The sequence below is a fragment of the Pseudophryne corroboree genome, chromosome 7 (genome assembly GCF_028390025.1).
Source record: "Pseudophryne corroboree isolate aPseCor3 chromosome 7, aPseCor3.hap2, whole genome shotgun sequence".
Classification (NCBI taxonomy): Eukaryota; Metazoa; Chordata; class Amphibia; order Anura; family Myobatrachidae; genus Pseudophryne; species Pseudophryne corroboree.
Window position 1 is genome coordinate 376,091,499 of NC_086450.1, and position 15,766 is coordinate 376,107,264.

General features: G+C 47.7%; 1 protein-coding gene across 1 annotated transcript in view; it reads left to right on the forward strand.

The window, feature by feature from the left end:
• The window catches only part of LOC134945327 (cytochrome P450 2K1-like), a 228,138-nt gene that overhangs the window by 143,236 nt on the left and 69,136 nt on the right, over positions 1-15,766 (forward strand). Inside the window, exons 6-7 of the mRNA XM_063934531.1 lie at positions 5,510-5,651; positions 9,255-9,442. Of these exons, the coding sequence (XP_063790601.1) occupies positions 5,510-5,651; positions 9,255-9,442 (330 nt within the window). The remainder of the gene's footprint in view (positions 1-5,509; positions 5,652-9,254; positions 9,443-15,766) is intronic.

Sequence of the window (15,766 nt, forward strand, 5' to 3'; positions counted from 1 at the left end):
CAGTCTGTCAATTTTCCCCAAGGAAGTTTGCAGCCACCTAACAGGTGGGTGGTAAGACACCACTGTGGGGGGCCAGTTACACAAGCAGAGTAAAAACTGGTCCAATGTACACACAAGTGCCACCCAAGGTGTCCCAATTGTGGCATATCCCACCTCCCACCATAGCAATATTCTGCTCAAACAGGCCACAGGGTGCTCCTGCCCATATTGCTCTTTCTGGCTCAGTACTGCTCCCAGTCCATGCAGTGGCGCAGTAGTTCGTACCACAACGTCCTGGTCAAGAATGTGTGCCATCAGCACTGGAGCGGGTACCAGAGCCTCCTCCAATGACTGGAATGCCAACTCACAAGCGGGTGCAAAGTCCACTGACTTGGGGATGCCCTTCCTAGCCATTTCTGTAAGGGGGTTCACTACAGAACTAAAGTCGGTGACAACGTGTCCGTAGGGCCTTTCAGGTTCTAAGGTCAGTACCAGTTTGGGTGATGTGGGCCAGGGACAGCATCTGGTCGCATCTGCTGGGGGCCTACCCATGTCTCCTCCCACATGGTGCCCCAGGCACTGCACCTCTGTCATTCCTATCTGGCAACTGTCTGGCCTAACTGTCAGACGTGCCTTCCAATCCTCCTCTGTTGACCTATGACTCTGGAAACCTACCCTGTCACCTAGGTCTGCTGTTACCTCCTCATCCGCTAATATTACTATTTGAGATGGAGACAGACAGCTGTGCACTGTCTCCATCTCAGAAAAAGCTGCGATCGCGGAGCGGCAGCAGCAACAGAGCTCTGTAGCTCCATGCATACAGGATGTCTGGAGGGAACTGCTGGCTGTGCACGCAGCTCCCTCTGTCCACAGGCTCACAGTTGCAAAGTTAAGTATCCATGGAGGCAGTGTATTAATGGTAACTAGGAGGGAGTGGTGTGGGGGAGTATTAATGTTCTCTAGGAGCCTGAGGGGGTATTGGGCTGTGGGGGTGTACTAAAGTGTCACTAGCAGGGGGTGTTGGGGTGTAGTGAAATGTCTCTAGGATGGGGTGTTGAACTGTAGGGTTGTATTTATGTTTACTAGGAGGGAATAGTGTGTGGGGCAGTATTAATGTTCTCTAGGAGAGTTACTGTGGAATGTAGGTGTATTAATGCCATCTGGGGTGGCAATAAATTATTGTTGTCTGGGGTAGGGGGGTGTCTACTAATGTTATCTTTGAATTGGTGGTGAGTGTATTAATGCTGTGTTTGTGTGTGTGTGTGTATATATGTACGTATGTATATATATATATATATATATATACATACAGTGGTCGAAGTGGAAATTTTGAAGTGGGGGACGCAATTATGCCTCTGGCGCGCGCACTCCAGAAAAGGGGGCATGGCCACTCAAAAGGGGGCATGTCCAGTGTAGTAGAACCCCTTATACTATCTAGTACTGGTGCCACTTTCATCTTATAGCACACGGTACGAGCCGAAATTCACATTATAGCACACGGTACGAGCCAAAAATTCACATTATAGCACATGGTACAAGCCGAAATTCACATTATAGCACACGGTATGAGCCGAAATTCACATTATAGCACACTGAATGAGCAGAAATTCACATTATAGCACATTGAATGAGCCAAAATTCACATTATAGCACATGGTACGAGCCTAAATTCACATTATAGCACACGATACAAGCTGAAATTCACATTATAGCACACTGAATAAGCCGAAATTCACATTATAGCACACTGAATGAGCTGAAATTAAGGGACAGGGAAGACAGAGTAACAGCAGGGACAGCCCGAGTGACATCAGGGACAGGGAGAGAGAGAGTGACAGCAGGGACAGGGAGAGTAATGACAAGGAGAGAGAGTGACAGCAGGGAGAGAGAGAGTGACAGCAGGGACAGAGATAGTGACAGCAGGAACAGAGTGATAGCAGAGAGAGAGAGAGAGAGAGTGACAGCAGGGACAGGGAGAGAGAGTGACAGCAGGAACAGGTTCAGGGAGAGTAACGACAGGGTGAGAGTGACAGCAGGGAAGCAGGGGAACATTACCTGACTGTGGTCGGCGGAGGCACCCATGGGCAGCGGCAGTGATAAGGAGGCCTTTGGTGCGGTGAGGTGGCGGCTTTGAGTGGCTGGCGGCTGTGAGCGGTGAGCGGCTGTGAGCGGTGGGCGGCGGTGGGTGGCGGATGACAGCGGAGAGCGGCTGGCGGCGGTGAGTTGCGGGTGGGTGGTGGAGGTGAGCGGCTGTGAGCTTGTCCAGCGCTCTACACAGCCGCCGAGCAGGGATGGGAGCACCATGTGCAGCAGGATGGCCACTTCCCTCGCCTCCTGCTGCACACTCTTTAATTTTATAAAAAAAGAAAAAAAAAACTTCCGGGTCAGTGGAAGAAGTTGTGGTATGCCGTACCGCCGTATTCCGCCCCACTTCGACCACTGTATATATCTATATATATTATAGGGGGTCATTCCGAGTTGATCATAGCTGTGCTAAATTTAGCACAGCTACGATCATTTACCCAGACATACGGGGGGACGCCCAGCACAGGGATAGTCCGCCCTGCATGTCTGGGTGCCCCCCCCCCCCCCCCACAGAAGTACAAAAGCATCGCACAGCGGCGATGCTTTTGTACTTCAAGTGTAACTCCCGGCCAGCGCAGCTCCTGCGGCTGGTCGAGAGTTTCTCCCTCTCAGCCCGGGTCGCAGCAGTGTGATGTCACGCAGCCACTGCTACCCACCCCCCACGCAGTCCAGCCACGCCTGCGTTGGCCAGACCGTGCCCCTAAAATGGCGGCTAAACGCCGCCGTTCCACCCCCTCCCACATAGTGACCGACTCTGCCTGTCAATCAGGCAGAGGCGATTGCTAGGCAATGATGGCCGTCAGATGTCTGGCATGCGCCGGTGCACTGTGGCACCGGCGCATGCGCAGTTCTGGCCCGATCGTTGCTGTGCGAAAACGTACAGCAGCGATCGGGTCAGATTGACCCCCATAATGTGTGTGTTATCCAGGGGGCCTTTGTGGAAGAATCACTGCACTTTCCAGCATAAGGTGTTTACTGGTACAATGTTTCTCCTATAGTATCTGGCTTCAAGTGACACATTGTGATTTATTTGTGATTTTGTATTTAATTTGTATGTATGTTCTATATATTAAAGGTTATATCTATTTTGTTTAACACTGCTGGAACCATCAGAATGCTGTTTTTTTTCAAGCGCAGCCTTTTCTGAAGTGTAATTTACTTGTAGTTTTATAAACCATACAGAGGTTTTGTTTTCTGAGACGGCTACTGGATTATACAGCTAAGATTATTGAGCAAATAGATTCTTTTCTCTGTCTGCCTGTGTATTAACTTTCCAGCATGGGGCTGATAGTATTGTCATACTTAAGTGAAGGGTCTCTCCCCGCAGCTCAGTTCTCGGATCCCCACAGGCATGTCAGCCAATGTACTGCTGTAGACTGCTCTTGTACCGCTGAGAGCCTCAGGGGAGTGACCAGATGTCAGCTGCATTAGGGGTTGTCCTTCCGGCATCTACCCGTCTGTACTGGGAGATGTGAGTAACTGGCCATTCTCAGATGGAAATTATACCTGTCCCACTTCATGTCATGCTGCAGCTGACTGAGGAACTAGAAGTCCCAGCACACTTTGACTCTTGTTGGACATATATATATATATATATATATATATATACATACATACATACATACTCACACATACCTTCAGCTCCATATATATATCTATATATACTGTACCCTCTAGCTGAATGCACACACATTTTTTGGGGGGGTCTCACTTTCAGAGGAATTCCAATTCTGGGCTGACTGGTTTGAGGGGTGTTTAATGTTATGGCAAGGGAACACCATACAGAGTGTTCCCCCCATTATGGCACTATCCCCCTCGCTAGTTCAGCCTCGTGCTGGTTTTGGTTAAATAAGGGGGATCCTACTTCTTTTTTTTTTTTTTAGTTGGGGGGGGGGGGGGGGGGGGGAGGCAATTGTGCATGAATCAGGAGTGCCTCACTGGCCACTGACTTCACTGCACGTCACTGCTGTGTATAAAGGCATTACTAATGTGTGGCATTATGTGTATAAGGTGCTCTACTGTGTAGCGTAATGTATAGAAAAGGCACTACTGTGTTGTCTAATGTGAATAAAGAGTAATATGGTGTGGTGTAATGTGAATAATGAGCAATTCAGTGTGATGTAATGTGAATAAGGAGCCTACTGTGATTAGTAAAGTAAATAAGTTAAAGTGGTACTACTGTATGATGTAACGTGAAGAAGGGACACTATTGCATGATATTATGTGAATAAAGTTGCACTACTGTGTGGCGTAATTTGATTTAGGGGTACTATTGTGTTGCCATGCCCCTTTCCAAAAAAACACGCCCCTTTTTGGGCGGTAGGAGCTTCAAAATGAGGACTGCTATGACTGAGGGGTAATGGTAATGCAGGGGTCAGAGGTGGAACTAGCAGCGGTGCTAGGGGGCACCAGCCAAAATCTTGCCTAGTGCATCATATTGATTAGGGCCGGCTCTGCTGAGCATGCTCAAAGTCTGATAGATTTCTACTTGAACAGTAGCACTGAGCAACCTAAAGGTCTTTGGAACAAATATCAGCAGAATCAGATGATCATGATAATGTAGTTGTAGGGCTGTGTTGTGAGTCGGTTCAGAAGTTTGAATGTTACAGGCTGAGCTTGAAACAGTTCAGTGGGCCTAATTCAAGGTTGATTGCAAAACAACATTTTCCTCTAATGGGCAAAACCATGTGAAACATATAACCCACCCATATTTAACTCTCTCTGCTCGTTATATCTGCCCCACATGCAGTGCACATGGGTGGTCATTCCGAGTTGATCGCTAGCTGCATGTGTTCGCAGCGCTACGATCAGACTAAAAAATGGCAGTTCTGCGCATGCATATGCGGCGCAATGCGCACGCGCGACGTACGGGCACAACGAACAATGTGATTTTGCACAGGGTCTAGCGATGCATTTCAGTCACACTGGTTGCCGCAGAGTGATTGACATGAAGTGGGCGTTTCTGGGTGGCAACTGACCGTTTTCAGGGAGTGTTCGGAAAAACGCAGGCGTGCCAGGGAAAACGCAGGCGTGGCTGGGCAAACGCTGGGCGGGTGTGTGACGTCAAATCCGGAACTGAATAGTCTGAAGTGATCGCAAGCGCTGAGTTGGTTTTGAGCTACTCTGAAACTACACAAAAATTTTTGCAGGCGCTGTGCGATAAAAATGTTCGCACTTCTGCTAAGCTAAAATACACTCCCAGTGGGCGGCGGCATAGCGTTTGCACAGCTGCTAAAAACTGCTAGCAAGCGATCAACTCGGAATGACCCCCATGGTGTTGTCCATTAGAGGAAAATGTTGTTTTGCAATCAACCTTGAATTAGGCCCAGTACCCAATGTGCATCTTGAGAATTTGCCACTTCCTGAAATCTCTATATTTAACATAAAAAAAATAAAACAATACGAGAGTAAATTTATATATGTAATTTTTTTGTTTTTGATTCAGGACTCAACAAAGGCCGACACATATTTCAACGAAGAAAACTTGGTCTTCTCAGCTTTGGATCTCTTTTCAGGTGGAACTGAAACCATATCTACAACGCTACGCTGGTCCCTTTTATTGATGGCAAAGTATCCAGAAATTCAAAGTAATTTTACTACTTTGTGAGATTTGTAGAGTCATGACTAGGGAAGGAAAGAGGTTACTTGATGAGAGGAGGGAGCACCATAATCGGGTGGATCGGCCAGTTTGAGGGCATGCTGCCATGTGTATGCTGTGAATATAGGTGGTCATTCCGAGTTGATCGCTCGCTAGCAGTTTTTAGCAGCCGTACAAACGCTATGCCGCCTCCCACTGGGAGTGTATTTTAGCTTAGCAGAAGTGCGAACGAAAGGATCGCAGAGCGGCTACAAAAAAATTGTGCAGTTTCAGAGTAGCTCCAGACCTACTCAGCGCTTGCGATCACTTCAGACTGTTCAGTTCCGGACTTGACGTCACAAATACGCCCTGCGTTCTCCCAGCCATGCCTGCGTTTTTCCTGGCACGCCTGCGTTTTTCCGAACACTCCCTGAAAACGGTCAGCTGACACCCAGAAATGCCCACTTCATGTCAATAACTCTGCGGTGGACATTGCGAATGAAAAGCCTTGCTAGATCTTGTGTAAAACTACATCGGCTGTTGTGAAAGTACGTTGCGCGTGCGCGTGCGCATTGCGCTGCATATGCATGCGCATTGCGCCGCATATGCATGAGCAGAAGTACCGCTTTTTCACTTAATCGCTGCGCTGCGAACATTTTTATCTAGCGATAAACTTGGAATGACCCCCATAGGCTCTACCCTATGCCGAGATCGGGTGTAGTATGGCTGACCGGCGGTCTCCTGACCGCCGGTCAGCTTACCGACGCCGGGATCCCGGCAGCATACCGATGCTGCCGGGGCGAGTGCAGCAAGCCCCTTGCGGGCTCGCTGCGCTCGCCACGCTATGGGTGTCGTGGACACCCACGAGTGGAAATAGTCCCTATTGGTTGGCATGCCGACCATCGGGAAAGTGAGCCGTCGGGCTCGTGGAGGAGGTCATGTGACTGTCGGTCAGCTGACTGGCGGTCACATGAATACCACCCCCGAGATCCTATCTGGAAAGGATGTACAGGGAGGGCATGTGCAAATTTTGTTTGCACCCTAGGCAATATTAGTCTACTTAAGTGGTCTCCAACCTTAATTGGGGTGTGAACTACTTACGGAAAATAAAACCTCTGAAAGGGCTACCCCAAATGTGCACGCGTTCCTGCGAAAGTGGGTGTGGCCTCACAACTACAAGTATTGCCCCCCCCGCATAGTGCCAGATACACAAATAATGCCCTTCAGCAGTGCCAGATACACAAATAATGCCCCTCAGCAGTGCCAGATACACAAATAACGCCCTTCAGCAGTGCCAGATATTTAAATAACGCCCCTCAGCAGTGGCAGATACACAAATAATGCCCCTCAGCAGTGCCAGATACACAAATAATGCCCCTCAGCAGTGCCAGATACACAAATAATGCCCCTCAGCAGTGCCAGATACACAAATAACACCCCTCAGCAGTGCCAGATACACAAATAACGCCCCTCAGCAGTGCCAGATCCACAAATAATGCCCCTCAGCAGTGCCAGATACACAAATAACGCCCTCCAGCAGTGCCAGATACTCAAATAACGCCCCTCAGCAGTGGCAGATACACAAATAACGCCCCTCAGCAGTGCCAGATACACAAATAATGCCCTTCAGCAGTGCCAGCAATGCTTCAGCAGTGCCAGATACACAAATAATGCCACCCAGCAGTGAGAGATGCACCAATAATGACCCTACCAGTGCCAGATACAATGCCCCTACCAGTGCCAGATACAATGCCCCCTACAGTGTCACATACAATGGCCCCCACAGTGTCAGATACAATGCCCCCGCAATGCCAGATACAATGCCCCCCACAATGCCAGATACAGTGCCCCTACCAGTGCCAGATACAGTGACCCCACAGTGCCAGATACAGTGCCCCCACAGTGCCAGATACAATGCCCCCACAGTGCCAGATACAATGCCCCCCCACAGTGCTAGATACAATGCCCCTCCCCTCCGCAGTGCCAGATACAATGCTGGCGCCGGTGCTGCTCCCCCTATATGAGGGACGGAAGGGGAGGACAGCGCAGCGCGCACCTCTCCTGTGCAGTCCAGACTGTGAAATATAGCGCCGGTAAGTGAGCCAATCAAAGCTCACGGTACGGCAGCCAATCAGGTGCCGCCGCAGCCGGTCTGCGAGCTCTGATTGGCTGACGGCCGGCGCCATAGTAAAAATGAAGGGAGGAGGGGGGGGGAGTGCCAGTGACTTGCCAAGCCCGTCCCTTCTGCGAGCTGTCGAAAATACTATGGCGAGCTACCGGTAGCTCGCGAGCGACGGGTTGGCGATCACTGGTCTACTGCCTCTCTTTCCCCAAATCTCAGAGGATTTTTAGAGGCAGTGGCGGGCAGGAGCATCCAATGTTAGATTTAAAATTGACAAAAACCCTGCTAAATCAGCTGGTGGGTAATGGGACCACCAGTTTTTATTGACATACCCCTCCTATCTGAAGCTTTTCCAGTCTCTGCAAAAACCTTTTTCTTCACATGCCCCTCTGGCCGCCATCTTTTCTCTCACATGCTCACATTGCCTATCAGCATTTTCTCACATGGCACATGTCCACCAACTCAAATGCCCATCTTCCTGCCAGCTCTTCCCTCATATGCCTACTGCTCAACAGCTTTTCTTCACCTGCTCCTTTTTGCCCCCAACTTTCCTCTCACAAACTCATCTGCCAAGCAACTTGTCCATCACATGTCCCTCTGCCCACCACTTTTATTCTTATATGCCCTCCTTCCCACCAGCTTTTTTACATGCCCCTGTGCTCACTAGCTGTGCCCTCAGATTTTCTCCTGCCAACCAACTTTTGTCTTGCTGGCACCCCTGTCCACCAGCTTTTTTCACATGCCCCTCTTCCTACCATCTGTACATCAAGTATACTTCTGCTCACCAGCTTTGACATTACAACCCTCTCTGCACACCAGCACTTCCTTTATATGCTCTTCTCTGCGCCAGCTCCTCCCTCACATGCCCCTCTGCGCACCAGCTCCTCCCACACATGTCCCCAGCGTACCAGCTCCTCCCTCTCATGAACAGCCTACCAGATTTTTTTATCACATTCCCTCCTTTCCCAGCTATTCCCTCAAGCACATCTGCCCCTCCAGCTTTTTCTCACATAATCCCTATACCCACCCCTTTTATGGTCCCCTGCGCACCAGCTTTTTCTTCACATGTTCCTCTGCCCACCATTTTTTCTATCACATGCCCTCCTGCAACGACGCGCCTGCGCAATGTGGACGCCACGCATGTGCAGTTCCGACCCGTTCGCACGGCTGTGAGGAACTGCAGCGTGCAATCGGGTTGGAATGACCTCCCCTGTCTCCTGCAGAGGCACACTCTGAGCTTCAGATGAGTGTGGTCCCTTTTCATTACCAGGTTGTGGCTGCACAGCAGGGTGGAGAATTTCAATTATAAGTTAAAACCTACAGTAACTGCTTAGCTGGGAACTGTCACATTGAGTACAGCCAAGGTAGAAGTAAGTGGAGCTAAACTGACATCACCTGCTTGTGGCTATAAGTTATGATTGGATTTAAAATTATGCACCAATCTCTGACAATCATATGAAACTGTGCTAATAATTGCTCACTGCTTTGTAGAAAGGGTGCAGGAGGAAATCAGAACACATATTAAACTTGGACAGATACCAACGGTAGAAAATAGAAGGAATATGCCTTATACTGATGCAGTGATACATGAAGTACAGAGATTCGCTAATATCATTCCCCTGAATTTGAGTCACGCAACTGAAAATGATGTGTATTTCCGAGGTTACTGCATCCCAAAGGTGAGTTTGGGGAATTTCTTTCATTAGAGTGATGCAACATTGTGTTCATTTATCAATGTGTCTATTGTTTCTAAACAAGCAAAGGTTATACTTCAATACTTCAGTAGTAACTAGAGATGAGTGGGTTGCCTGAGAACCGAACCCCTCCGAACTTCACTACCCAAGCCTGGATCCAAGTCAGGCTCGGGTTTTCCCACCTGACTCGGAAACCAGAACGAGGCAAAACGTCATCATCCCGCTGTCGGATTCTCGCGGGGTTTGGATTCCATATAAGTCGCCGCGCGTCGCTGCCATTTTCACTCCGGCATTGGAGAGTGTAGAGAGAGGACGTGTCTCCGTCCTCAGTGTCCTGCATCAGTTCAGTGTTAGTGTCCTGTACTGCATCAGTCCAGTCACAGTGGTTATGTCCTCTGCTGCCATATGTCCAGTGCTGCTGTATAAGTCCAGTCCAGTGGTGCTGTCTTGTGCTGCATCAGTCCAGTGGTGATGTCTTGTGCTGCATCAGTCCAGTCACAGTCGTGGTGTCATCTGCTGCCATATGTCCAGTGCTGCTGTATAAGTCCAGTCCAGTGGTGCTGTGTTGTGCTGCATCAGTCCAGTGGTGGTGTCTTGTGCTGCATCAGTCCAGTCACAGTGGTGGTGTCATCTGCTGCCATATGTCCAGTGCTGCTGTATAAGTCCAGTCCAGTGGTGCTGTGTTGTGCTGCATCAGTCCAGTGGTGATGTCTTGTGCTGCATCAGTCCAGTCACAGTCGTGGTGTCATCTGCTGCCATATGTCCAGTGCTGCTGTATAAGTCCAGTCCAGTGGTGCTGTGTTGTGCTGCATCAGTCCAGTGGTGATGTCTTGTGCTGCATCAGTCCAGTCACAGTGGTGGTGTCCTCTGCTGCCATATGTCCAGTGTGTCAAAGTCAGAAAAATGTCTCTATGCATGTTGCCATATTTGCACCGCACACTGGTCTGCGCTGCGCATGCGTACGCTCTCCCGTGAAGGCGCATACCCGCAATAGCGTGCACCCGCGGGCGCACGGTATGCGTATTTACGGTAGAGTTTATGTAGTCGTAGCGTGCGACTCCTTCGTTACATATTTTCACAATTAATGTAGTTTGTAGATCATGGTCCCTTTGATAGTTTCTGAAAGTTTGGTTAATATAGAATGTCCCTGAGCTGAGGAATCCCTCTTTGTATTGTAGGAAGGGTCTAACAGGAGTCATGCAGCAGTGTTTGGTACCCATCGGAAGAGTATTTAATTAGCAATATTCCGGTGTTGGTTTGGAGCGTATTAATCGCTCGTGCGAATAGTTATGGACATAAGAAGTTTATGTCCATTTCTATTATTTACTCATACTCAGGTATGCGGCGGGAAACCTAGTTTCCCACCCACCTGAGCTGTTTGAAATCGTCACAGCCCACCTGTATGAATCAACCTATGACCTTTTGTTATGATACAGGGCCGAATTCCGACGTCCAATGGACAATGGGATTGTAGGGACTATGAGATTGCATTGTGTGTGGGGCATAAATAGGCAGGCCGACCACATCCAGCTCTCACTCTTCAACGGTTCTCATTGCTGAAAATCGGGTGCTGGATGTCCAGGCGCATGCGATCGTTTACCCTTGTGCGTAAGTTTCTCTCCGTAATCATTGTCTCACTGTGAGCCAATTTCTCTCATCTCTCTCCATTTCTCTCTCTCTCTCTCCTTTCTCTTTTCTCTCACATCTCCCCTAGACTAGTATTGAATTGTATTAGATAGTATTGTATTTTGGTTAGGAAGTCTCTGTTATATTGTAGTGTATCATTTGTACTGTTATCCCCTTTTACAAGTATATTAGATATAATACAGTTAATAGGCTTTGGACCCTAAACCAGTATCTGTGTATTTCCTATAGTGTTAAGTGTTCACTTGAGCGTCGGTGACGCTCAAGCAGCTTTGTAGTTAGTCAGGTTACACAAGGTTGCACTTACACCCTGTATTCACATTAAGGTATTCTGTGTATTTCATTGGTATAAGGTTTAGACATAAAGGTATAGCGTTGTGAGCGTCTGCGCCGCTGGTGATCTCCTCGTGGTCTCGAGCGTCCGCTACGCCATAGCGAATCATTACTCTAGTCATAGCCCTTAACGTGCTGTCCTGTGATCGCTGGGCCGTGAGCGAACGTGACGCTTGAGCGTCTCGCCTACGGCTGAGCGATCGTTACGCAACCAGCGTACCCGTACGGTACTTCTTAAGTAAACAGCGTACAGTGTTCTTAGACTTCATAAAGGGTTGTTTATACGACAAAGGAATTAATCATTGTCAATTGGGGGACTCGTCCTGTCCTTCACATATCTCTGCTAGGTAATATCAGCAGACATTATCCATCAGCAAAGGGCGGGATCATATTCCTTGCAGTGCTGATTGGATAAGCGTCTGTTTCGCTTAGTAAAGGGTGCTGAAGGAATCCGGGAACCGGAAGTAAGAACAAAACGCTTGTGTCTTTTGAAACTGTTTATTTCTCTTCTGTCTTGCGTAAACACGCACGCATACATATATATCTGCATTTCTTTTTCAATTTCGTATATCACTATTCCTGTTTGCCAATTTTTATAGTTGATAGAAAGTGCTAAAAGAGATTTGCTGTTATTTCATAGTAGAAGTAATAGTTAAAGTATAGACCAACACACGACTTGTCTGGGAGACAAGGCAGTCAGTGTGGTGTGCGGTAGATGATCAGGGATCATCTACATTGATAAAGGTAGAAATTGTGTTACGGTGGATCTTTGTTTTGCGTACACGTGTCGCTAACAAAGACTAGCGTACGCAATCCAAAGGCAGACGCACGCAGCGTTCATTACGCAGCGTAGCGTCCGGTTACGCCCACGTAGCTCAAGTCACGAAAAGTTGGATTTTAACGCAAAGGCGATAAGTAACGCACAGCGGTAGATAACGCGACGCGGTAAATAACGCAAATCTATTTTTGGAAAAATCTGAAATTTAGTTTAACAGATCCTGCTCCTAATTGGTAACACAGCTGGACTAAAGACAATTTCTGCGCAGAAATAGATATAGAAACAAAGTGTACATGTGTTGAGTGAGTGTGTTTTTATCACATAAGTTTATATAACTTAGAGGTTGAACCAAAAGGAAAGTCGGGTACTCGTCAAGGAACATACGTGTAAGTGACATATACGGTGGCTAGGGAGGCATCCCTGGTTAAATAATATTTGAGCATTAGAGTATAGCGGACCATAAGGTAACAGACCAGGAGGTCATAAGGTAACAGACCAGGAGGTCATTAACAGACGGTAACAGACCAGGAGGTCATAAGGTAACAGGTTAAATAGACAAAGAGGTCCGCTATAAAGGTACAAGAGGCACAACGCCTGGGGTGTTGGTGCAGAACCCATATAGGCCATAAGCTCTTGCTGAAGGAATCGCGGCCGGAAACATCGATTCCATTGATCTTTCAGTACATGACAAGTAGTGCTTATGTACTGAACGATTGTACCGCACGTAATTGTGTGCAGTAGTTAGTAATCTGACCTAATACCATTAGAGTAAAGTGGTCACAAACGCTATTTGTACATTCTGACGTGATTTGTGTAATTTTTTATTTTTGGAAGGGAAGTTCGCTGGTCACTCAGGAACTATCTAACAACCCCACCTTTACTGGAAAGAGTAAGTGTCCTGCGGGTAACCCTCATATGTTCCAGTAAACAGAAGGTTCCATAGGGGCCCTGTATCGAGTACGCCAGCACCATATCGGTGTGATCAGGTCGTATTGGTCGAGGTGGGCGAGTGAGTGGGGTACTCGGTAAACCGCCACCGCCGGCCTATTTTTTGGACAATTTGGTTTGCTGTAAGGGTTCGCTGAAGACCGTGATAAAGATCACAGGAGTAGTAAGCAACACCTGCAGATTATGGGGGCCAATTGTTCAGGTAGGGGGCGATCAACCTCGGTTCGGGTTGATTCAGAGAACCGACCCGTCGGGTCGGCAAGGTACATCATGTGTGAAAAATACGGAAGTCACACAGAATCTTTATGTGATGAATGGGAGAGAATGACTGTACAAGACAGGGACAAATTCCCAAGAATAGGTAGCTTCAGTCCAGAAGTGTTACAAAATTTAAGGAGGAGGATATGTCTCATAAAATCAACAAAGAGACGAATTCAGCATCATGATTATTTACAGTTGTGGCAGCAGGAAGGTGAGATACAGAGAGGTTTGGCTCTGGCGGCAGGATCTGGGGCAGTCAGGAAGCTGATAGCCACAGCCCCTCCTCCACCATACATTGCAGGAGAGAAATTGATTGCGGAGAGAAACGCACTGGGTTGTAAAACACAAACTCTTAGTAACCCTGTAAATGTTAATGATGTTAACCAAGTAACCCATGCGATTATTAACCCGTGCAAGTTGTACCCTGTTTTGAACCTTCCTCAGGAGTGTGATCAAGAAGACGATTCGGCAACAATTTCAGCGCTCTCTCTAGCGGCCACCATATCAGAAACCACAGTAGGAACTGCTCCACACACGAGATTAGTGAAGGCCCCTAGCGGAGGGATAGGTGAGGTCGTGTCAACGGGTAAGTACGGCACCATGCATTATACTGAAACAATTTCACCACAAGCTGTAGAATCTACACAGAATGAGGTTGTTAGAATTAATCCAGTTAAGGTGATAGTAGTTCCCAATGGGAAAACAGATGCATCAGGAGCCACACCCGTTAGGAACATTGCCATGTATTGCCCGTTTACTAGAATGGAATTAAGGACCATAGTGTCTGAATTCCCAGACCCCAGAAAAGATTTAGTTGCAAGCCAAAAATACATCAGGGATCTAGGAAACACTTTAGAGCCCAATAATAAGGATTGGCAGATAGTACTAAGAGCTTGCTTACCTCCCAATGTCGACTCAGTTCAATTCTTGACTGATTGTGGACTAGATAAAGATGTACCGCTTACAGATGTGTACGACAAAGATAATGTAAAAAGGATAAATTTACAACTAAAAGAGTATTTCCCAGCCATTGTTAAATGGAATAAAATATTTTCCATTAAGCAAAAGGAGTCCGAAACGGCAACAGAATATTTCCACCGGGCACTATTAGAAATGGCAAAATACACTGGTATAGAAGATATTAGGACCAACCCAAACCATCAAGAAGTAGCAGTATCTGTACTGATGGATGGTTTAAAGGAAACATTAAAGGCTAGGGTACAGACCACGCAACCATGTTGGCGAGGTCTGTCGGTGTCCACTTTGAGAGAGGCTGCTATTGATCACGACAGAAACATCACTAGACACAGGGAGTCGCAAAGTGATAAGCTGATGTCAGTAAGTATACAGGCGCTGACCACAAGGCAGCCTGCGTATGTACCATCGAATCCTGTAAGTAAGTCAACTGTAATAACTTGTTATTCCTGTAACAGACCGGGACACTATGCACGAGACTGTAGAACAAAGAGTGTACAAAGATCTTTTCAACCCCCTAGACCACGACACGACACACGACATTGGGAGCAGGGTCCACAGAGGCGGAGTTTTGAGCCACATACAGGGGAAACAAAAAGATATCCCCCGAACAGAGACTGGCATGCCTCTGGTAGTTCCCAGCTAACCCCCTCACAAGTAGTCGCTGCCAGCGGGATTCAGGGAGGTCAACATACCCACTAGGGGTGTGGCCATACCTGTAATCTGCAGCCAGTGAAATTGATTGCCAGTCTTGGAAGCGAACCAGAGATTGCAATCAATGTAGCTGGTAAAACTTTAAACTTTCTTGTAGACACAGGGGCGGCCAAGTCAGTGATAAATTCGACAGTGGGCATGAGAACCACTGGTAGGACAATTCCAGCCATGGGAGTAACAGGAGTAGTCCAGCACTACCCTGTTAGCAAACCAGCCGAGATTACAATAGGGCCTTTGCATACCAAGCATTCCTTTTTGCTGGCTGCATCGGCACCAACTAATCTCCTGGGTAGAGACTTACTATGTAAAATGGGTTGCGTCATTTATTGCACTCCTGAAGGTGTATTCTTGGACATTCCTGAGAATCACGCTCAGGAAGTGCGAGACATGTTAGACTCCCCATCAAAATTAATGTCACATTCCATTATGACAAATAGGAATCCATCCCAAGTAGAAGAGATGACATCTCAGATACCAGAGTCACTTTGGACAAAAGACGGACAGGACACTGGATTAATGGCAAACGTAGCTCCAGTAGTGGTACAAGTAAAAGATGGTAGGATAGCTCCAAAAATCCCACAGTATCCTCTGAAGCCAGAGGTGGAGTTAGGAGTTTTCCCAGTAATAGAACGCTTGCTGCAACAGGGCATTCTGGT